Here is a 25,358-nt window from a genome sequence, read left to right on the forward strand (position 1 = left end):
GAAAGGAAAATATTAATGTTTACTAAAGTATAATTTGATATAAGTACCATCATAAACAATGTTTTGTTGCATTAATAGTAATTTTATAATGAAATTTTAGAAGTATAGTAGGCCAAAAAAGAGAAAATAGTGCAGTGTTCTCAAAATTTAGATTCCGAAATCTGCATTTGGGCTTCAAAATTGGAAGGTTTTCAGTATTGAAAATCTTCATTTAAACATCTCATACTCTGTTCTATAGTAGAATTTTAATTGCATGCAGGAGGGAATAACTACATTGATGTAGTGCTCTCAAGAGAACCAGAGTTATCTCATCAAAAGAGAATGTGTGATTTTACATGCTGTCGTGGTTTAACCCGGCAGGCAGCTAAAACAACCACACAGCCATTTGCTCACACACACCCCGCCCCCCCGCAGTGGGATGGGAGAAAAGAAAAAAAAAAAAAAAAAAAAAGGTAAAACTTGTGGGTTGCGATAAAGACAGTTTAATAGGATAGAAAAGGAAAATAAAAATAAAAATAATAAAAATAATGATGATAAAAGAATATACAAAACAGGTGATGCACAGCACACAATTGCTCACCACCTGAAGCTGATACTCAGCTAGTTCTTGAGCAAAACTGACTTCCAGACAACCCCCAGTTATATATGGAGCATGACATCATATGGTATGGAATATCCCTTTGGCCAGTTTGGGTCAGCTGTCCTGGCTGTGTCCCCTCCCAGCTTCTTGGGCACCCATTGCCTTCTCATTGGTAGCTCAGCATGAGAAGCTGAGAAGTCCTTGACTGCTTGGCAACAACTAAAAGCGTTAGTCTGTTATCAACATTATTTTCATACTAAATCCAAAACACAGCACTATACCAGCTGCTAGGAAGAAAAAGAACCCTATCTCAGCCAAAACCAGGACGCATGCTGATTATGTTGTGATAGGGATAATGAGATATAATAATTTAATGGTATATATGGAGCAATTACACATATTAGCTATTTTAGGATGTATGCTCCAGTGTTTTAGGGAAATTAGCAACTGGATGATAGGACTGAAATGTGACATCTACCTGTCTGCATCTATAAAGATTGTGTATATTTATATATTTATACTGACCCTCTGAAAAGATAAGTTTATTCATTTCTTTGGCATATCAGGTACCTGTTATAACTCGGTACTTTAAAGGAATAATTGCTGGTAGTGAATGATTATGAACATCTTATTTTAAAAAGTTAGTTTAGTGCTTTGCAAACTCTATTCTAAAATGGTATCATCTCATTAGATCTGTTCCTTTAGAGATATTTACTGAAGCTGAAAATGTCACTTATGAAGATTTTTTTTTAATCTAACACTTTTTTATGAATAAGATTTTTTTGTCTGTATTGAATTCTATTGAAGTAATTAAAATCAAATTAATTTGTAGTTTTATTTCATGATTATTTTTTTCTTTTAGACTTTTTATTTCTGTTTGTTTCAGGTTTTTGGTTTGGGCTTTTGTGGGGGGGTTCAAAATAAAGTTATAGATATTATGATACTATAAAAAAAAAAATTTTGACACCTCTGAGAAATGCAATAATGCCTAAGGGCACAGTTATAATGATTAACATTCATTTTTCTGCCATCAGTGAAGCACACTCATGGCTTCACAATTCACTTTTGTTTGTGGAGTCTCTATATGCAGGGTGATGATATGTGTATGGGAGTCATTTATAATGAATGGCAGCACGGTACGAGTTTTTCAGCTATGTCAGTTGATGTATTTCTCTTAACAATAAAAGATGAGGAAATGCTATCAGGTATTACTCTAAAGCAGTAACTTTGGTTCTTTGGGAAAAGAAAAAAAAAAGAGTTATGTTCTAACAATTAGGAATGCTGACCTTGATTAATTTCTCCTCAGATTCTTACTTAAAATCCACCTGGATGTATATTAACGTGTTGCTGATACAAATTCAGAGCACAGTCTCTTCTGTCAAAAGGGCAGCATAACTGCTTTATGATTACAAGTATGGTGTTACTTCAGATTAATGAACCTTTAAGGCATTGCATTAGTGTATTACTATGTACGGGCCCCTCTGGAAAGCTGCCTGCGTTACAGTTGCATGCAATTTCCATCAGATACAGCTCTTTAACCGCGGCTGGCTGAAGCAGCAGCCTGGGCAGGGGGGCTGCAGTGCTCGCTTCTCACCCCTTGCTACCGCGCAGCACCTTTGCCCCATTGTCTGTCCTGCCCACCGGCACGGTATGCCGGTCCTCCCATGCCAAGGAGTGGCACAAGAGCAGCCATCTGCATTGCTCTAACTCTCCTGCCTCTTCACTCTGTTAAATAAAGTTAGATTAATATCAAAACATTTTACAAATCCTGCACTTTACACATATGGGAACATACCCGGCTGCCATGAAGCATGGAGATACTGACTTAAAGCGGTGCATCTTTTCACAGTTTAAAGCAAAGAATCGACAGCATTTGCATCCCTGCACTCTAACACTCTGAGTTTGCCCTGTAAACCTCCTCCCTCCACCCATGTGGCAATAAATCCTTCTAGGACTCCTACTAGTCTGTAACTGCTAGCTTGGATTTACTCAGATCTAGAAGTTGATAGGGAGAAATTAACTGCCAGGTATTTTTTATGAAAACTGCCCTTTGTGAATTGTTTTCTGCATAGTTTACTATGTGGATGTGCCTGCTCTCCTTGTTTGTAGCTCCCAGTCATCGGACTATCAGTATTTATCAACACTGCCTCTCCCTCCTATTCCTTTGCAAGCTCAAGGTAGTGTGGAGGGCAGCTTTTACTACTTGAAATGTGAGTGGGTTGTCTGACACCCAGCAGTATGCAAAGCCCTTCTGTTCCCTAAAGAAATGTAAAGGACCTCTAAGGCCCACATTGCAATACAGACTCTTGTGGTACTAAAGCAGATGGTGATACCTCCTGTAATAACACTGGACACTAAAGGGATTGCTCCAAGAAGAGGTGCTCCAGGGAGATCGTGGTGAGAGCTCAGGTCTAATAAAGGAAATAACAAAACTCCGGCACAGCGACCATGAAGCCTGATCACGGAGCAAAACTTCTCCAATGTTAGTCCCTCGTTGGCCTTTGCCTTCAATTCTTACAGGTGAAACTGGGTTGCCTCCCTGCTGCTAGAAGCAAACGCACCATATAAATCACTTCTGGGCCTCAAGGAGACCTTTTCTTCATGACAGGGACATATATTCTTCTTTTCATCAGCCTGAGAATTTTCTCCTTTGTAGGTCTCAGTAACACCGCAGGAGACTAAGTGACTTTCCTCCCAGGTCCTTCAGTGACCGTGCATGCAGCTATGTCCCCAGCCTACCACGCAGTGCCCTGTAGGAATGCCTTTGAAGCAATACAGCCATATGTTCTGTTTCTTTAATCTGAAGGAGAAAGGGAAACTATTTCCCCTCAGACCTTGATACTTTAATGCGCCACAGACTTAGGCGGGTAACTTTTAGCACAGTAGCACTCTGAGGCATGATTTGGGATCATGGGCATTATGATAATACACATTGTTGAATAATAACATTCGGCAGGCTTATTGTGTGCAGGTTACTGCACATCTCAAAGAACCATGACCACTGTAGGGTAAAATGCTTCTCTTTCTGAAAGCATTTTAGCACATCTGGTCCTAGAGTCAAGTAATCTAACAAGTGGATTTTGCTTGGATGCAAACCAGCCCTTAAGTGCAGGCTTTGAGCAAGCTCCAGAGCCAGCTGAGAGAGCAGGTTGGCCACTATTAGCAGTGTGGAAGTCCATCATTTATCCTCTCACGCCTTGTGGAAATGTCATAGAGCCAGCTTTGGGCAGGTGTGATAGGTATGATGTTACCTAGATTTAAACTTAACTCAGTTGTACAGAGGTCCACAGTCCGTGATGGGTGTTGGAGAAGCTGCAGAGACATAGCAGGCAGACCAGGAAAGTGGAGAAGGAGGAGAAAAGCTCTTCTTCTTCACAGAAGCTCAACTTCTCTGCATAGAAAAAATCAGATCAAGATTGTTTGGTGTCTGAAGCCATGCTCCAAGCTCTGAACGTTTATAGGGTAAGCCTTTGCTGGCATTATGTACTAATCAATAACGTGGTGCACGTATTTTACGTACATATTTAGAATCATAGAATCATAGAATGGTTTGGGTTGGAAGGGACCTCAAAGATCATCTAGTTCCAACCCCCCTGCCATGGGCAGGTACACCCTCCACTAGACCATGTTGCCCAAAGCCTCATCCAACCTGGCCTTGAACACTTCCAGGGAGAGGGCACCCACAACTTCTCGGGGCAACCTGTTCCAGTACCTCACCACCCTCACAGTAAAGAATTTCTTCCTTATACCTAATCTAAATCGACCCTCCTTCACCTTAAACCCATTACCCCTTGTCCTGTCACTGATAAAACAGTCCCTCACCATCTTTCCTGTAGGCCCCCTTCAGGTACTGGAAGGCTGCAATTAGGTCTCCCCAGAGCCTTCTTTTCTCCGGGCTGAGCAATCCTAACTCTCTCAGCCTGTCCTCATGGGAGAGGTGCTCCAGCCCTCTAATCATCTTCATGGCCCTCCTCTGGACTTGCTCCAACAGCTCCATGTCTTTCTTGTACTGAGGCCCCCAGAGCTGGATGCAGTACTCCAGGTGGGGTGTCACAAGAGTGGAGCAGAGGGGCAGGATCACCTCCCTCGACCTGCTGGTCACACCTCTTTTGATGCAGGCCAGGACACGGTTGGCTTTCTGGGCTGCAAGCGCACACTGCTGGCTCACATTGAGCTTTTCATCAACTAACACGCCAAAGTCCTTCTCCTCAGGGCTGCTCTCAATCCGTTTTCTGCCCAGCCTGTAGTCATGCTTGGGATTGCACTGACCTATGTGCAGGACCTTGCACTTGGCCTTGTTGAACTTCATGCGGTTCGCACGGGCCCACCTCTCCAGCCTGTCAAGGTCCCTCTGGATGGCATCCCTTCCCTCCAGTGTGTCGACCACACCACACAGCTTGTAGAATGAAGTGACATAAGGTCCATTTTTGTGTTTGCCACTACTTTGTAATTCCTGATCACTGTACCTTAGTCTCTTCATCTGCAGATAACGATGATGATGGTGATAAGGATGCTATCTACAGATACAAGGATGATTATAATGTCATAAAGTACTAAAGAGGGAAAAGACACGGCTGAGCCTGGTGATTGTAGTAGTTGTTATTGTGTGCAGTTGTAGTTGGCTTTCTAACAATGCTTCAGCTTGGTCTCTTTAATGTCTTAGTCCTCAGGAACATCCTGGCACTAATGGTCTCTCTGCTGAGACAATTAGAAAATGCGTGCATTCAAACAACTTTAAAAAAAAAAGGACAAAACCCCATTGCAAATAGTCATCCAAGAAAACTTTCCAGTTTTCCATTGTATTTGTTAATTTGTTTTCTACTGGGTTTTATTTTGGATGATTTTTTTTTAAGTTGTAATTGTTCCAGTTTGAGTCATTCATACGTTTCAAGTAAAGTCCATTTTTTAAAGCCACAGGGGAAAAAAAACCCAAAACCAATTTAGAGCAGAAGACCATCAGTCATCACTAATCATTGCAGTGTTTCAGGTGTTTGTACTTGTGAGCTAGTAACCAGTATGAACTCCATGTAGTCTACTGTTTGGTACCAGGGCTTCTGTTTGGGATGCCTAGATTTTGCTGTAGTACAAATGAGCTAAAGAGTAGGCAGGAATGCTTTGTGAATACATACATTGACACGCAAATCGCCCAGTATAGTAAAAAGCATTTCATAGAATCAGAGAATGGTTTGGGTTGGAAGGGACCTTTAAAGATCATCTAGTCCAACCCCCCTGCCATGGGCAGGGACATCTTTCACTAGATGTGGTTGCTCAAAACCCCATCCAGCCTGGCCTTTTGAGCACTTCCAATGATGAGGCATCCACTTCTCTGGACAACCTGTTCCAGTGTCTCACTACGCTCATTGTAAAGAATTTCTTCCTTATATCTAACCTAAATCTGCCCTCTTTCAGTTTAAAACTGTTACCCTTACCCCTTGTCCTATTGCTATAGGCCTTGGTAAAAAGTCTCCCTGCATCTTTCTTATAATCCCCATTTATATATTGAAAAGCCACAATAAAGTCTCCCCAAAGCCTTTTCTTCTTCAGGCTGAACAACCACAACTCTCTCAACCTTTCTCCATAGGAGAGGTGCTCCAGCCCTCTGATCATCTTTGTTGTCCTCCTCTGGACTCACTCCATCAGCTCCATGTCTTTTTTATGTTGGGGGGCCCAGAGCTGGACACAGTACTCCAGGTGGGGTCTTATGAGAGTGGAGTAGAAGGGAAGAATCACCTCCCTTGACCTGCTGGTCACGCTTCTTGTGATTCAGCCCAGGATGCAGTTGGCTTTCTGGGCTATGAGCGCACATTGCCAGCTCATATCCAATTTTTCATCCACCAGTATCCCCAAGTCCTTCTCTGCAGGGCTCTTCTCAATCAATTCACCACCCAGTTGTTACTGGTGATTGTCCCAACCCGTGCGCAGGACCTTGCACTTGGCTTTATTGAACTTCATGAGATTCACATTGGCCCACTCCTCAAGCCTGTCAAGGTCCCTCTAGATGGCATCTCATTTTTCAGTGTTATATATGCTAGTGAAAAAAGGTTTGTGATAGACAGCAAGCTAACTTTTAATGGTATTAAACCCATCTCCAGGATCATACCCTAAAGTAATTCATATCAGATAACAAAACATGCTTTGTCTACATACTATCCCAAACTGCATGTTCAAAAGTCTTCCTTCTAGTGAAAGAATTGAAGTTCTTGGCAACAGAAACATTAGTGTTGTGCTGCAGTGACAGATTCTGAAGGGTATCATAAAGATTGCTCTATAATGAATGATATGGGACAGCACTTTGAAAATTCTCTTATACACAGTAATGAAACAATATTACTGTTCTAAAAAAACCCTATCTAAGGCTTGATGGAATTTAAGAGATGCAAAACTCACTGTGAGAAATTTAACAGACTGAGAATTGTGCAGTTGATTTCCATGCTGTCAATCCATTAGCAGATTTCAAAACACTGGCTTACCTTATATTGCAGGCACGTATAAACACCTGCCCTTAATGAATTTTTACTTTTGAGGGGTTGCAGCACCCCTGATACGTGCCACAGAGCTCTTCTGCCAATGCAGATTGTGCCCTAAGCACAGATGTGATGATGGTTCAGCATGTTCGATTCAAACCCGGGTAATGACATGATTCATCCGGAAGGCTTCTTAGTGCCAGAATTGTCATTTCAGATATGAATAGGCTCTTTTTGTTATTTAACTTAGCGCAGAAGTCTGAAATAATAGAACGGAGATGCGAAATGAATGAGTAAATAGTTGATACTAATGGGAAAAGCAGTAAATGTTGCTATTAGTTAATGTATTTATTTCCTTTTATTCTTGCATAGAGAGGCTTCTTTCTGGCTTTTAATATTTTGTGGAGTTGATGTGAACAAAATGTGTTTTACATTTTCTTTAAATATTATGAATACCACTGAACAAAAGCCTATCTACTACTACAGATGTCAATACTGTAGTTACGACTCATTCATAAGTTTCCAAAGTAATCCATTATTAGTTTATAACCTAAAAATCCAAAAAGTTTCACAAAATGCAAATAACATTCCTGAGCAGTAGATTTTGTGGTTTGGTCTCTGATTAAGCTGACAGATGTGTAAAATCTCATACAGCCAGTCGAGTCCCTGGTGCAGCTGCAAATGCTGAAGAGTACGAGTTATTCCAGCTAAGATCAACATTAATTTACACTCAAATATCTTTCCCAGCCCACCCTTTCTGTTCACATAATGCAGTTATTTTGTTCTGATTCCACCACTTTGAGGCAAAACATTTTTTTTCCTCACTGGATTCTTTCAATGCAAAACCCAGAAGATAACCTGAAGAGAACATAACAGTCACCTTTAAAAAATTCTCTCCTTATTGATCTTGGTACTATCTTAAACCGCAAATCTCAGATTTGCAGTATTCAAGTTGGTGTTTTAAGTGGATTAGTCTCTGAAAATTATGTACTTTTATTTTAGGAAAGCTAGGTGAAAGTGTCATCCTTACATGCCATTTTGCAGGATGAGAGCACATTAGCCAATCCTCACATAAGTACAAAGATTTGAAAGCACAGCGTAAGCATCTTATGCACAGTATGCACAGTATGCATGGTACGTAGTTTCTATCAACCTCTTCAGCCTAGGTTTAATTTTAGCATGAATTTACAAAGTTATCAGTGCAGTTGTCTGGTATCTTGAGAGCCATCGTGCGGTTTGTGCTGGTGTGGTTACGTATGACTGCTATGATTGTAGTTTAAATTTTAAGAAAATATGCATGCCCATGTATTTTAAACAGATCTGTTTGTGCTGGGTTTTTTTAGTAGGAATTATATTAAAAGTTGCTACAGGGAGAAAAATTAAGAAGTGCCTTTTATTCATTTTCTTTTAAAAGCACGAAAGGAGTGCTTGAAGTTGGTTCCCAAAATGTTTGAGTTTCATGGTCTCGGGAGATTTCTACTGTTTCAGTGTGGTTACAATAAGGCCTCTATCTGAATTTCATCCAGTTCAATGGTCTAATGAAACTTTAAAGAAAGGGGGAGGGGATTATTCCCTTTACTCATTGCTGTATCCCTTTTATTTTTCTGTGTTTTAAAGTAAAAATTGACTGCTGTTAATTGTATTCTTAAAATTTGTCTTTAGATATGGTCAAGAAGCTGGGTGATTCTATGGTGGAGTAAAGCAATCTTAGTGTGTGCTATTAAAGCATGAGGATTTAACGAGGATTTCAAAAAATGTAAATGAAAAGCTTAGCAAAAGAAACAATGAGGTATTGAAGGAATGGGGTATTTGTTTTATTTTCTTCCAAGACCCTTGTCCAGTCGGAGCAGGGCAGTCCAGGCACTTTCTGGACGTTACCTGCAGTACTGTGCAGTCGGGAGATGATCGCTCTTACGTGTTCCCTGGCAGCAGAGTACAGACTGCTGACATGAGTACCAAGCTCAGCCGAAATATTATTGTCACAAGGAGGATCATCTCTATCTAAGCAAATGGTCCTTTCTGAACTGTAGAAAATCATTTCAATCAGTTGAAGTATCTCCTCTTTTTCTTCTGCACTTTGGTGTAACTGGTGTTGCGAATGTAAAGCATGGATACACAGGGGAATAACTCCTTCCCTGACATTGGGAGGCAAGGGGGAGAGCCAATTGTAGTAGCGGTTATAACTAGAGTAAGAGGATTTCTAAGAATTTTCTCTGACTGAAAAGTTTAAAAATACAAGTCAAATATTTAAATTCATTTATTGGAATGAAATGTGTGTATATTTCTTAATGTTGTGTTTACAAGTCCGAAACTCCCATTATGGCCTTGGTCAAATGAATAAAGTATAAATCAAGCCATAATTACCTACAAATAAGAGCTGATGAACAGAACAAAAAAGACAGTGAAAACATACACCAACTATTTTTGTTCCATCACTTTAATAAATTCAGACAGAAATTTGAATACAGGCAACCTCTGACTCCCAAACTATCAAGAGGACTGACTAACAAGACGAATGTCTCTTTCCTGAACCTAATCTCCACCAGTTTGGTGTTTAACAAAGCAAATATAATGACTAACAGAAGTATCTTCCACAAAAAATCATAAAGCAGGGTGTTTTTTTTTTCTAATTGTTCCATTATATTGTGATTTCATACATCTTTCCTTACCATAAGAAGGTAGGAAAAATACTCAGGAAAGAAAGTTTCATATGATGGTAAATTTTTAGGTTATAATCAAAATCACACTCAGGCATCTATGCTAATGTATTATTTCCTGTATTGGGAAAGAATCTATAATTTTAAATACAACAGTGTATATTAAGAAAAAAACCAAAAATATTGCTTGATTGACTCCAATTCAGTCCTTTTTTTCTTTTCTTTTTAGTTAAAAAAACAAGTACTGTGAAAAAATAATTTTAAAACTTGCCAACAACAAAAATGCTTTCACTAAAGTATTAAATCAACAGTGTGGTAATATAGCTTTTGTGTATAAACTTCATATGATCATGCAAAGGGTTAAGCTATGTGATTTCAGGATAAAAGGTTTCCTGAGTTGACTATTATTCCTATGGTCTGCCAACAACTTTGCAATAAATGGAATGATTTTTATGGGAATGTGGTTATTCACAGCAAGACTACAGTTGGTGTCAGTATGAAAAATTCTTCTTTAGTAGATTCTCTCAGCAGGGATAACAGATCTGAAAGAAAGACAAAAAGTAGTTACAGAGAACTCTGGCTGGTGTTGGTGACAAATTATGTTTACAAAATGATAGGGTAACCCATTGAAAAAGAAGAAATCAGAACAACAGTAAATCAGAGTCTTGCTCCTCTAAGTACTGCTGTTCCAAAACAAGTTACTTGTGATTGTGTGTATTGTTTAATAGCTCCCATTTCTCTTGTCCATAAAGCAAGTGAGACTTCTCAGCTTTCAGTTGCAGGGAAGTGAAAGAATTCTTCAGAAATCAGTAAAATTACAGCAAAATTTTCCTTGAGATAACAAAAAACAGTGGTATATATGAATTAAAATAATTCAGGAGAAAGGAGAAAAAAATATTCTTTATTAGATTTTTAATAATTTTAAAATAATTATTAGTTATAATGATTGCATTTTTTATTGTTATTTCTTATTATCACTTGCCTGTTTCTTATTATCACGTGTCTATTTTTTAACTTGAAATAATATTATTAGAAGGAAAGTGTGCTGGAGAATGCATTAATACACTAATGAACTTAATTGGTATTAACAATTACTTTGTTTAGATTAGGTTTGTGATAAGCTTTTGGTCTGCTCAAAAGATTAAACCATTGATTAAGTCTGCAGCACTGCCAGTAGAGCTGGTATTATCTTCCATTGAGATGAGGAGTAAAGTTACATAGAATTTAACGGTTCTCCTCAAACCATACAGCAACTTTATGGGGTTTAATTGTTGATAATTCATAAAGAAAGTTGGAGGATCGAGGGGTTTGTTACTATTTTGGCTGGGATTTGTATTTTTTTTAAGCAATAGGTAGCAGCTGTTTAAGAGGTAAACACAGCTTGGAGTGCTTCCTGCTCTTTGTTTCTCTCATGCACAATTACCCCAGTTCTATTTAAAACATTTCTTTTGTGAACTTGTCTCAGAGCATTGCAAGACCTTGCTGTAGCGTTATGGCATGACTTTCCTTTGTTTTCCTTCACCAGTGAAGTACCAGCAAGGAAGAAAATCAACCTAGCTGTGTCAATGTCAGGGAAAAAAAAATTAATACAGAGCAACAGTGTTGTTGATAGGTGGAGGTTAACCTCTCTTGGGGTAAACAGGTGGGTTTACTGACCCAAAAGTAAATATTTATTAAGATGATGCCAAAGAAAATATATTTCTTAAGAATATTATATTTCAGATTCTCTCAAACCAGAAAGATAGCATGTGCATTCTTTAATATTCTAAGAAATATTCCTTCACTAGAAATATCTAAAAAACAATCTATGAAAGAAATACTTTTTGTTTGAAAATAGTTTTCAAAAGCGCATGATAGTTAAAGATGCAGCTGAAAGCTGAAGCAGCTCTTGGTGATTGTTGAATGTAGTCATTCATGTTGGTCACGTGAATATTTATTGCTGGTAATACAAAAATTGAGAATACAACAGTCCAGTTTGTCATAAAGTGATGGTTTTTGCCAGATGACCTACATTTAGCAATGAACAATGGACAGCAGCTCGTGTTCAGACCACTAGGTCAGGTTCTACAGCTGTGATAAATAGCTGTTTTCCTTGAGGCACCTCTCTGATTTTAGCAGAGTTAGTCTGATTTGGCTGTGATTGGAGGATGGATCCTGGAAAGTCTTAGTGGCCCTTTGGCCCTTTGCTTCCTAATTGGTTAGCTGGATGATGAATAAGAAACAACTGTAGTTGCTTATTACAAAAACAGGTAGAAAGGACTGTAGAACACACTGAAAATAGATTTCTGGGCCATCAAACTGAAAAGAATATGCAATTACAGGAAAAGCTGTTGAATAAGCCTTCTTCCTGGTGAGATGCAAGGGATGGTTGCAGGGAGAGGAAAATTTCAGATAGAGCCAGCTGAATTATCTCCCTCCCACCCCCAAATATCCTAAGGATGGCAGCTGGACTAATCCCTGATCTTTCAGAGTAGAGTCATCCAGGGCCCTACAGAGGAATATCCATTCAAAACTGTCTTTTCTCATTTTGGCTGAAATAAGAGTGCATCTCTTTCTGATGTTTGTAATGTCTGCAGTGGGAACTCTCAACTAGACTGTCGCCAGGTATGCTTTATTAGGAGCCCATGATTCAACTTCTGATAGTTCACCTTCAGCAACAGTGAGTTCTGGAAGAACCAAATGTGATTATTCCTAAAGCTTCAGTAGAGCTTTTTTGCTTTTTTTCTTTTTTTTTTTTTTTTATGATACTACCTTTATTTGTACATGTAAACCTAATTTTTAAGGTACTTTAAGTCCTATGAAGAGTTGTGGACTCCCTTCCAGCAGGCATCGCAGGTTCAGACTGACACAAAGCCCATCTATTTTGCATTTAGCTTTCCACAGTAGCAATCTAGGAACAGCTGAGTTTTGCTGCAGGAAGGAAGGTAAGAAAGGAAAGGAAATACAAATCATGGTAAGGAATTTTCCCCGATATGTGTATGAGGGAATGACTGGAAATAGTTTCTCATCTACGTGATACTACAACCATGGGTGACTTGCAGAAAGCTCATGAAGTTCCACTTCATGAATGTGGGACTAAATTACACCGCACATGTGGCTGTAGGTAAATGAACAGAGATGCAAAACAAAGTCTTTATTCATAGGCAGAACTGTGGCTTTGCTGGTGTGTGCAAAACCCAGCTAAAAGCTTCGACCCATCCGAAATGCATGATGCCTGGCTGTTGTGGAATGTGCTGCTGTGGTTCATAAGTGTTAGAGCTACAAAGAATAACAAATACCTCCTTAGCTTACTTGAGAAGATCATTCCTATAAGCTTATGCAACTTATTGACCACTGAACTTCTTTCATGTGGCCAGTGATGAGTACCTTCATACTGGGTGCCACTGAAAATAGACCCTATATGATTTCCTTTGTCAAGAAAATCAGATAGAGTGGTCTTTGCACACATACAGCTCAGCTAAAATACACGGGAGCCTACCAAGCTCATAGCATCACTTTATCACTTCATTTACCTTCACATTGCTTCCCCCTTTCTCTAAATGTAGGTGGCACAAAAACTCTTGCCTATCCAGCTGGCCCTCCTGGAGCTCTGGTGGAGCAGAGAGTCGTCCTCTGCTCCAGCCGGGCAAGGCAGCGGTGCCTCAGCTCACTCCCGGCTTCTGCCACCGAGCAGCGGCATAGGGGTCAACATCTGCCCCACAACATCACGAAGCGGGAAAGAAAAGGAAGGAGAAAAATGCAAAGTGTTGTGCAAAGGCCAGGAGCAAAAGTTTTAGCTGTCTGTACTAGCAAGGTTAGCAGAGAGAATTTTAAACCCAGTTGTTGTCCCATTAGCAGATAATAATGAGGATGGGAGACTCGCTAGCCCAAGGCATCGTAGCTTTCATTCAAACACATGCATTTAGGAGACGATCAACAGCACCAAGGCACAGCAAGTTTAAGTGAAGTGGTTGCGCAGGACTGAAAGAGAGACCTTACATCTCTTTGTGAAAATTTCCATGTGTACCACAAGAGCACTCTCATTTCCTGAGATATGAGACATTGTTTTCAGGCTTTTATGGAAAAATCATTCTTTTCCTAAGTTTAATTTTGAAATTGTTTAAAATTTAAATATATTTGAACAACCTTTAGTATATAGTTTCAATAAAGTGTATATGTTCCTAAAAGTATACTTTCAAGTTAATACATTTGGGAATAATTCATGACATGCTGACCAGGTTCAAGGCTTTTGTTACTTCTTTAAACACATTCATATTTTATTTTCACTGGCTTTCATTAGTCATAGAATTTTTTTCTTTTTACAAAAGTATATATCTGCAGATAACATGAATCGTGTCGTAAAGAAGGTATTTACAATGTGAAGTGCTGAACTTCTAAAATAAAGTGAACTTGACATTTTGAACTTAACACTGTCCTTTCCAGGAGTGACACAGACTCTTTAAACAGATAAACTTGAGTTGTATTTAGCAGTTTCTATCTATGGGTAAAATTCTTTCTCTCACACCTTCCTCTTCCCATCTCTTTTCCTGCAAAATATACAGAAATAGAATAACAAAGTATTTTGTCAGAGGTGTAGCAAGAATTGATTGTTAGAGAGGCACTCCAAAACACTTCCCTAAGATCATACATTACAGAAATAGAACAGTTTTATGTTTTATGTTGTCTGAACAACTGGAATGTAATGAGCATATTCGGAACAATAGGGAGTATCTCTGAACTGGAACTCAAACAACAAATCTACACCCTAAAGCAAATGAGAAAGCTCTGGGGTTTGGAGGACTGCACTTACTGTGACTGTCCTGAGCTCTGCTGACCCTGTGCTAGAGGTATGATTTTACATTGTGGTCTTCCTTTTCAATAGAAAGATTTCAATGTATTGAGTCATATATACTGGGACACTATCAGTTCTTGAAATTTCTGCTTCATGAGACTTATGAGGTAAAGAGAGCTAGCAAAGTAGTTTTCTTTTGCTGTGGGAATGTAACTGTCATGTTACAGTTGCTCTATACATACTTCTTTAGGTCATGTTTTATTTCAAATTGGATTCTTCCAGTTACAAGGTACAGCTGAAATGAAAGCGTAAACCTTGATTTTAGTATAGCTACTTCAGTAAACACAATTTGCAGAATAAGATCTGTATTTATTTTGGAACAAACACTGTTTACTTTAGGAGTATCGTATTTAATCCAAATGCACTTGTTCGTGTGAGCAAGCAAAATAGGATTTTAATCACTTTTTCTATTAGAAAAGAATGACATCCATTGTGCATTCTGAAAGGATTACGTGTTTGGTGCAGGAGAGCACTCCTTAGTCATTGGCTATGAAAATGGGTTTGTTAAATAATTTTAGTTCTTAGTACTCAGTGTTTATAATAGCTAATGGTTGATATAGCTAATAGCCTTAAATTTATTTTTTTTGTTCTGATGTGCTATTTTAACAGTAAAAGGTGGAGTTTGGGTTTTTGTTGTGATTTTTTTTTTTTTTTGACACTATAAGCTTCTCTTTATAGTCTTAAGTTTAAAATGGGAGTGTTTTGAAAGCCTTCACAGCCTGATTTAATTCCTTGACTGTTCATCCACAAATTGTCAGACAGAATGAAGTGGATTTCAAGAACTCTCTTTGTTCTTCATATCCTGTGCCTGACCCACAGGTAATCTGCACCTTTTTTTCTTCAGCGCCAAATAATTGTGGTGGGAAAGAAGAGAAAATGTTAGGGTCACAAAGTGCAGGCTAGACAGAGATGACAGGTCCTGCCAATTGAGTGCCAGTATTGAGAACCTGCGAACCGTAGTCTCTGCTTTTTCACATGGATTTGCGCTGTATGTTAACAGTCACTCCGCGATGATGGGTTAGGAAGTTCAGCACTTCAGCCTTTATTGCCTTGGCTTGAAAGGAAGGGCAGAGGTTTTTGTATATTTAGCAAGTACAGTAGAGGAGCATTTGGCACAGGCCATGCACATATACGTTGGATATAGGAGTGTTGTTCTATGTAAGGTCAATTTTCTAACCTGTATGCATGCTAGACATTTTGCTGTCCTTCTAATCAAGTAAAAAACAGAGATTTACTTGTCAAGTTTGATGACTACTATTAACTGATGTTGGGATCCTTGCATCCCAACATTAAAACAGAATATTAGAATAAAATTAGAATAGAGACTAGTTGGACCAATCATCTGCTTTTTATTTTTCAGGAAGATAACCGCAGCTATAAGTAAAATGGTGTAGAAAACAACAAATTTCTAAAGAAAAATGGTCATTCACAATCTAGCTTTGGAACATGCAATTGTTGCTTGGAAAAACGTTCCTTGACAATCTGTAAGCCTGTGTTTCCCAAAGAAGCACGTTGTGGCTTATAGAAGTGATGAGCATTTGTGGAGCAGATAATAAGCTGAAAGGTTATATATCTTAAAGGGTATATGTCTTATTTCTGGAAAAGACATAAACAGAGATACTGCTGTCGTAAAAAGCTGCATAAAAAACACAACAGTGTACACTAGAGGATTTTTTTTAAATTAAGCTTTTTTTTCAAATACATCACATTTATAAAGGATTGCAGCTTTAACTTGTTTTGCCAGATCTGTTCTCACATGTACATGACCAAATTTCTCTACTGTTCAGTAGGGAAAATGAAGCAGTGGATATAATTGGGTAATGACAGATATGAGAGGAGCAGAGAATCCCAGCAATCATTTCCTGTGAGTTGGCCAGCTTCCAGGCTGTCTCAATGGGCACGCTGATGTAAAGGCAAAATGAAAATAGCTTGTTCTGAAGGGTGGTTGCTGGTTGGGTTTTTTTCCCCCCTCTCTCATTTGACTTTGCAGACTAAGGTATTGAAACAATTAGTTGACAGCGCGGTGTTAGTTTTCTCACGGTAAATTAAGAAGATTAACCAAATGTGGAAATGTATTTTAGCTATAATCAGCAGATTTGGGACTGTAATACTTCGCATCCTCTGAGGTTATGTTCATAATATTATTCACGTTATTCCTTTTCATAATGTGCAAACTAGGCCAGAGTTATCTTACACTCAGTGTTTATTCAAAGACAGCAGAATTATTAGATTTATTTTTGTTAGGTTTGTAACACAGAAATGTAGATGATCAGCATGCTAGCCATTACGCCACTCCACTTGGCGTGTAGTATTGGCACAGATAAGAGAAACTCTTGTAACAGCCTTAATCTCTTTTTGTATTATTATTAATTTTCCTACAGTAAATTGAATAGTGAAGTGTATTTTACATAATTATGGCAGAAGTGCACAACTTGACGGGTGGTAGCAAAAGAGCAAAGTAATATAAATATTTGCACAACATTTCTGCCATAACTTAATGCTTTGCATATGAATCTTTATAAAGATCCTAAGTTAGTTTGAAGGAATGATTCCAGAAGACTACATAGGTCCAGGCATTTTAAGAGCTGTGAATGATGACTGTGGAGCATCTCTGGGAGTTTTTGGCTCCTCATACAAAAACAGAAAAGAGAAAGAGGAAAAGTTAGCAGGAAGGAGTTAGCAAATGCTTTGGGAATGGAGGAAGGAGAAGACACAAGCTTTCCATGTACAAGTCTTACGCTGGACTCATCTAGTCATTCATTTTCGATTGTTGTTTTTCTTTGGCTTACTGCATTTCACTGGAGACATATTTTCACTTAGCAAATGATGGCAGCAGTTTTACAGAGCCCCTGCAAGCACGTATCTGCTGCTGCTTCTAACCTCAAAGCAGAGCCAATGGAAAGGAACGTAGAAACAAGTCTCAGTTGCAACGTCTGTTGGTTTAATTGAGCTGCTGCAGCAGCGGATTGGTTTCAAGCTAAGCTACCAGTTGTGGCACTGAAAGGTCTGAGGGGCACAAACACGTGGATCCATGCAAGCTAGCTGTGCGAGAGAACAGCAAAGGACAGAATGGGCAGTAACTTCTTAAACTGCTATAGGTAGATTTGCTAAGTTACACACGCTGACACTCTCATTTTCCCTTAGGCTAATTGGTAAGTCCACAGACAACCCCCAATATCACCATTGACATCGTATCTTTGAGCATACTTTCAGCATGTTACTGATGTTTTATATCACCTATCTAGCATCCTCCCTCATCCAAACTTGCACTTTGAAGGTATACAGGAAATGTCTCGTTTCTCTCCCTTGACAATAGCTTTTGCTGGGCTCTCCCAAGGCCAGGTTGGATGGGGCTTGAAGCAACCTGGTCTAGTGGAAGACATCCCTGCCTATGTCAGGGGATGATTCTATGATTTTATGACTCTAGGATTCTCTCTCCTACAGTCTTTTAAACCCTCCTGCATTTTACAGCTTGCTGTCTTTCATGCTGCCATTCCCGAACTGAAAAGACTTGCTAACTCCCTTTGCAGAAGATTAATTTTCTCTCTGCCTTGAATTCTTTCTTAAAATGTAATTCTCCATGAAGCCGTTTGAACAAACCTCCCCAGCTTCCAGACGGCGCTTACTTGACGTAGCTCTGAGGGTGCTGCCTTGGGCAGCTGCCAGGAGGACCAGTCCCGCTCCCACCACCCAGCCCCACTCTCCTGTCTTTTCCCACAGCGGCTGTCAAGCTAGTGTGCTGATTGCACAGAAAACCAACCAAGAAAACGCAACTGCTCCGGGTTCCTGACCAACTTATCCTATGATTGCTGGCCACAGCTGCGAGGGATCTGCAGCAGAGATCTGAATTAGAGCAGCACCGCTTCCTTAGACCAAATTACCCTTTGCGAATACCTGTCCTATTCTGTGTCTGCCCCTCATATGCAGAACATGCATGCGGCACCATGAATAGGGTCTTGTAAAGTTTCTGTATGTTTTTAGTAGCCCAAATCTCATTTTGAAATGCGAATTAAGCACTTTGGCAAGGGTTTCATTAAAATCAGTTCAATTTAGAAGACCTATGTGAGAATAGGGTTCAGATGCCTACGATGCTTTGCCCCTCTGCAAGTATTATCCCTGAACTATACCAAGTGCATTTTGCTTTCCAGGGACTGATCCCAAAGTGCAGAGCTGCATCTCAGCCTGTCTGACTGAAATCCAAACCTTCAGTGCAAACATGTCATCACTTGTAGTCCCTCATGAAGATTTCAAACTGGATGCATTGAAGTTGCAAGGTCAACACCTTTAGGAGCAAAACACAGCTTGCTGCATAATCTTTATACATAAGCCACAGGATATTTTGCTCCTTACTTGCCAATTCAGCCTATTTTAAAAAAGAATCCAACAATTTTAATGTTCTGCTTTGGAGCTGACTGCTGAACTGATTCTATCATAATGAAACACATCTGCATAAATAATATGTATTTATAGTGTTTCTACAGGGACTTTCAATATTAATTTCAGATATCACTTTGCCAGAGAAATTAGGGGGGAGAATACTAGTACTGTATTTCCTATAAAAATTTTTAAAAAGTGTCAAATATATCTGTAAAAGTTTGAAATGGTAAGCGTGCAAACAAACCAGTAGAGTTGTGGGTTTTTATCAATGGTTGTTTAGCTCTAAGTTGGCCTCTGTCACAGAAGCTTTTTTGGAAAGTACTTGAGGATTTTACAAGTTTTTGTGTTTCTATTAAAATATATCTTTGCACTAGTTGGAAGCGCACACTTGATTTGTTGGTCAGTGTCAAACTTCGTTTTAACATGTTCCTGATTATGGTGCATATTGAGTAAACTGCTGTTATAAAATGTTGAGTGCGTGGGTGCTTGCTTATAACTAATCAGGGGAGCGAACAGTGTCTCAGGTAGTCTTTGCTCATGAACCAAATGCTCCACACAAAGCAAGCAGGTGAAAACAAATCCAAGGCATTCTGAAGGAAGGTTGGACCAGGTCAGTTAATGATGGGCAGGTAATTGGCTTCTTTGAAGAGGTATTCCTAAATAACTTTACTGCTAAAAGGGCAATTGCTAAATGAGTGTTTTTACTTCCCATGTTCAGAGGTTGAAAAATGCACCCATCACGCATTAGCCCAAAGTCCGAGTCAGCTAGACAGTGTGAAAAAATACCTGGCACACAAAACTCACATTTAGCCTCAAAGCTGTGTCCTGCCACTCGACAGGAACAAAACAGTCATGCACTGTTTGTGACCTTCCTTCACTTGTAATGTAGTGTCAATCACATTGGTCTTTAATCCTTTCCAAATTATAACATGTATCTCTTGTGCTTTAATTTTGCTTCATTCCCTTCCTGACTTGACTTTTTTCTTCTTTTATTCCTGACAAAAAGGACACTATCTCTCTCTATTATATTTAGTATTTTACCTGAAATTTGTGATGTTCATGACCTTTTCTTCACTTTGCTTACTTTCTTGACACTCTTTCTATACCTTTACCCCACCAATTTTCAGTCTCTGATTTCTTTTCTGGGTTTTTCTCTCCAAAACATCTCTTTCTTTCGATACCATGATTTCTATTTCATAAATCACAGAACCATAGAATGGTTTGTGTTGGAAGGGACCTTAAAAATTATCTAGTTCCAGCCCCAATGATACATTTGTAATTTATCATTTCAGTTCTCACTTTCTACCTACACAGCAGATGGTTGGACAAAAGGGGAGAATGTCTGTGATGTCCCAAGGCTTGTGATGGTCCCATGATCTTGCAGCATAAATTAAAATTCCAAGTCCTCAGGTCCTCTCTAACCATGGGATCTAAGATGTAGTGGTGTCATCTTTCCTGCCTCATGTCTTTTGCCTGAGAGCGCTGAATTTGGAAGTCTGTTGAGTTATTACTTCTTTCAGCTACTCCTGTGAAAAGCTGATCTTCTACTCCTTCCTTTAGTTTTGTGATTACTAAAAAAATTGTTTCTTCTTTACAGATTTCTATTTTGAATCCTCTTCTCCAGCAACTAGTTCCAGTTGTCATTCGTAGTTTACAAGTTGGGGGAGGAAGCTATAGGCTTGATGATTTTCACTGCTACATAGACAACTCAAGCTTAAGTTTTCTATCCATGAAGTCTTTGAGAAGTCACTGAGCAATGGAAGAGTAACTACAAGGGGAAACTCCTGGATTCAGGATGGTGTCCCTTCATTAGCTTATACTCAGTTCATCTTTGAATCATTAACTTCATAGGCATTTGGGTGGACAGTTCCTTTCAGTTTTAAACAAAAAAACTTAATTTCTGTGAATTTGATAACTTGCTGAAGAAGCCTCTGGCTTTTTTTTAGCCAAGTTAATTTTCAAAGCCTGGCAACATATGTTCACACTTGTAGTTTCAGCTGTGTCTGTACATCTAATACATTTTGTCTGCTTGAGGAGGAAATTCACTGTATGGTGGTTAAATATGAGCAAATGTAGTATTGTCTTTCCTGTCCTGGTTGTCGCTCTTAACCTCTCTCTCTAGCACAAGCTACCTATGTGTAAAATACCAAAGAGTACGTATTACAGTAAGAAAAAGTATATGTTGTGCAAGTGCAAAAGACCACACCTTGTTCTTCAAAGCGTTTTAAAAGTTTCTGAGATATTTTTCATAGACCTATGTTTTTAAAAATCTAGAATCCACAGCCATCATGTGAGGCCAAATAGACTTCTTCAGCTTTTTTCTTATCTGAGGTTGTTGACCTCAGGAGAGGAGGAGAAGGTTACAGGGTCAAAGTCTTTTCCTCCTTGGAGCTTGCTGCTTGCTGGGAGAGGGTTGGCTGGAAAATAGATATTTTAGAAAAAGGGTTGAGGGTCATGATTTTAATTCTGTTAGGGAACAGCTGGTTTGAGTTTCTTTCCACTTCTATCTTCCCTCCCTTCCTCACAAATCCATGGAGAGAGAAAAATTTGTTCAGAGGAAAGCAGTAACACAAAAATAAAGGATTGCAGTATTTTCATGTTTAAAATAGATCATGTTTGTTACAGGACTTCACATTAAGAGAGAAGAGGAAATTATTAAAATAATTGAAATCCATTATTGTTTCAAGCATTGAATTGAGATTGATCTAGAGTGCCAGAGGTTTATTTGTTTTCCTGCCAAAAGTTAAATTAATAGTAATGTTCTAATGTTTTTTGGTGGATAAACAATGTGCATTACAATTTTTAATATAGTGATGGACAAAGCTAATTATGAATGTGCCATGTTAGTTTGCATAAAAGTCACTGAAAAAAAATGGTTTGATTTGGCTATTTCTGTTTGGATTTTCTTCATCTTTGCATGCTGCTTTCATGCACGAAGACCAAAGAGAGAGAAGGAAACTCACAGCTCTCAAATGAATGGCAAACTAGGAACAGATTTTTCGTCTGTGCTCCTCTGAAACACTGGCCTCAGGCTGTGTTGGTGTGTGGCTCAACAGCAATCAGAGGTCATAATTTCATTGGCGGTTAGCATCAGGTTTAATTTTTCTAATATGTTACATTTACCAAAATGTCTGGTTTCAGTTACACTTATGCACTGACTGAATCAGCTTTGAGCAGCATGATGTTTTAAGGTACCTGAAAGGCTACAGGAACGTTTATGGAACACATATGCTAATTGTTTTTAACCACTTTCCTTTCTAAACACAAAAATGTGTTTTTGGAAAGCCATTTAACGGTAGTAGCTAATGATGATGTGCATTTATTCTAAGAAATGAGCACAAGGAATAGGTAAAATAGTTGTTTTAACAAGACTGCCATCTACTGATTTCTACAATTAAAAATATTCCTGATGAGTAGATTGCTCATAGGTTTTTATAGCTTTATTTTTGAGATTTTCAAGAAAATTATAAAATCTTTCTGTCATCTTAGGAATGCGACCAGGTTCACATTGACGACGTGTCTTCAGATGACAACGGTCAAGATTTAAGGTACAAGAGAACTGAACGAGATAAAACGTTGCTTTGCAAGTTCCTTCCTGGGAAAGCAATGAACTGCTGTAACCCTTAGAGTAGCCCACTGTCTTTTTTAGCTGTCTTAGCCTTTGCAACCCAGCAAAGTGAGTAGCTGGTGGTTGAATGTAGCCTGTTGCCTTTTGTTAATCTGGGGGGGGTTTCTTATTTCTGACTAGCACCTATAACTTCGGAACAGACGGTTTTCCTGCGGCTGCCACTAGTGCAAATTTGTGCCTTGCGACGGGGGTGCGCGGAGGAGTGGACTGGATGCGAAAATTGGCTTTCCGCTACAGACGAGTAAAAGAAATATACAATACCTACAAAAATAATGTCGGAGGCAAGTGAATCTGAAATATATAACAAATATAGACAAGAAGTAGTACAAAGGAAGAACTTTTGGGTTCTGTACTTTTTTTAACATGGTAGTGTTTAATGAACTGTTCAGTTTGTGTTGTGTGGAAAATTTTTTCTGAGCTAATGAAAGCAAAGGAAAATGACAGAACATTACTTAATTTCAGTGCAGACATGCCCTTATCTACTCCATAGGTCTTCTTGGTCCAGCAAAAAGAGAGGCTTGGTTACAACTAAGAGCAGAAATTGAAGCGTTGACGGATTCTTGGTTAACACTTGCACTGAAAGCACTCACCCTTATTCATTCAAGGTGAGTACAAAGAGTGCGGAGTAGTTAGGAAACTTTAGGACGATGATCTGGAAGAGGCTGCCTGGTCTGGTGGGCAGAATGCTGAACCTAGAGGATCTTCTTGTCATTCCTTGTTCTGGTTGGACCATGCCACTCTGTACCTTGCTCTCCTGTAAGGTGGGAAAAAAAACCCTTTCTTTGTAAGTGGCAATAATAATGGTGAGGGATTCTGATGGGAGGGATAAGGTTTTCCTTGTTCTGTTTTGTTTTGTTAAAAAAAAAGATGTTTGCGTTTTCTCTTCCATAGGACAAACTGTGTGAACATTCTGGTAACAACTACTCAGCTAATTCCAGCTCTGGCAAAAGTCTTGTTGTATGGACTAGGGGTTGTATTTCCCATAGAAAATATTTACAGTGCAACTAAAATAGGTGAGCTATTTTTATAATGTTGTGATACATTTGAAGCTGTAATTCTAAATAAAAAGAAATTCTAGTCTATATTTATTTCTGACATTCATTCACTGTAGCAAATATAGAAATTAGTAATACCTGATCTCATGAAACACTTTTCATGCTAAAGCATCCTTAAAGTGCTTTTCAAATGTTTGTCATGATCCAGCACAGGAAGCTTCGTATAGCTCTATTAATACTGCTGCAGCTTCTGTTAGGAGGAAATATAATTGCTTTTTTGTCATCATTTCTCAAAACTGTGAGGCTAGGTAGCAGCTGAGAAGGCTTTTTAGTGGGCTGTGAGTACAGAATGCTAAAATCTCCTCAGATTAGCAGAAGAAATTCTGTAAAGGTAAGCCCTGGCTCCATTTGTTTTCATGGGCTCTGGAGCAAATTTTGGTAAACAATTTACCAGAAGCAAGAATGTTTTGCTGCAGAATGTAATTATTTAAGTTCATTCATACTGACTGTAATAAGCTTCAGCCGGGCAAATGTTTATTTCTGTTTTCTGGTTCAATATAAAAGATGTTATTCTGAGTATGTAGAAGTACATAGGACCAGATGGCAACGGTGCTTGTAGTTTTTAACGTGATTATGACATATCTGTTCTGTCTCAGATTCCCTCAAAATTGTGGGCTACATGAAAACATTTTTCATGTGTTCTTAAATATCTATAATACAGGAAGCTCAAATGGCCGAGAAAAAATGGTGGATTATTTTTGTTTGGTTTTGGTATTTTAAAAAAAACTTAGTTGAGAGTTTTTATGAAGAAATTTGAAAGCATTACCATGAAAGATTTAAAGCTGTTTTCTGGATAGAAATGTTATAGTACCAACGGTCAAAATTTTAAAGTAAATTAAAACTTTGAATTATTATACTTTAAATACACATTTTAACTAAAACATATTTTAATAAATATTCACTTGTGACTTCACGTACACAGGACAGAAGGGCATTTTTGGAAAACTGCATTGAGTCACTGACTGTCACAGGAAATCATAAGATTTTTGTAACATGACACGATTCGTAATTTTCAAGCATCCTTTCAACCTAGTTAGCATTGGAGGTTTCTTATGCCTGGCGCCACTCTTGGAGAGTGTCATTGAGTTTGGCTTCTCTGCTGGCTGGAAACCTTTTTTTAATTTCCAGCCTATTTGTTCTTACGCTGGGATTGTTCTGTAGCTGAAGTAACTATTTCAAAAAACACAATTTTTCCCATCAGTTGCTGTAGACACCCAGGTAAGCACATACCATGACCAGAGTGAAGTGATCTTTCAGAATGGGACGTTTCAAAAAACTCAACTGCAAGCATTCTTTCTGGCTTCCCAGCACCAGTACCTGAAGCTTTCCAGTATCGGTACCTACGTGTAGGACGGGAGCACTGGGATCATGCAGGGAAGTAATGAGCCTCATTAATGGATCCTAGTGCAGGATCAAGGACCTTGCCCATGTATTGGATTACAGGCATTTAAATCTAAATCTTTTGGGTGACCTTCTAAGTCAGGATACTACTGTTTCAGGAGCTATGATTAATCTTGTCACAAGTTGTGGAGTAAAAGCTAGAATGTCAACTCAGATTCAATCAATTTGCTCAGTTCAGGATACTGTCCGTAAACAGCCAGTAGAGAATTCTCTGGTAGGGAAATTCCCCCCAAAACCTGTCTCAGATTAGGGATGGAGACAAGAAAGGTGATATTGCAGACCTCTAGTCCGCTATGTCTACCATGACGCGTATACTAAAGGACCTCATGGAGCAGATTTTCAGGTTGGCTGTCAGCTGCTGTGGC

At 38.9% G+C, this 25,358-nt stretch overlaps 1 protein-coding gene across 9 annotated transcripts in view; it reads left to right on the forward strand.

Moving 5' to 3' along the window:
* EYA1 (EYA transcriptional coactivator and phosphatase 1) overlaps window positions 1-25,358 on the forward strand; it is a 169,773-nt gene that overhangs the window by 133,960 nt on the left and 10,455 nt on the right. For all 9 annotated transcript variants that reach the window (XM_075743908.1, XM_075743899.1, XM_075743901.1 and 6 more), the window contains 4 exons: window positions 22,399-22,457; window positions 22,658-22,818; window positions 23,028-23,142; window positions 23,429-23,550. In XM_075743908.1, the coding sequence (XP_075600023.1) occupies window positions 22,399-22,457; window positions 22,658-22,818; window positions 23,028-23,142; window positions 23,429-23,550 (457 nt within the window). The remainder of the gene's footprint in view (window positions 1-22,398; window positions 22,458-22,657; window positions 22,819-23,027; window positions 23,143-23,428; window positions 23,551-25,358) is intronic.

The sequence above is a fragment of the Balearica regulorum genome, chromosome 2 (assembly GCF_011004875.1).
Source record: "Balearica regulorum gibbericeps isolate bBalReg1 chromosome 2, bBalReg1.pri, whole genome shotgun sequence".
Taxonomy (NCBI): domain Eukaryota; kingdom Metazoa; phylum Chordata; class Aves; order Gruiformes; family Gruidae; genus Balearica; species Balearica regulorum.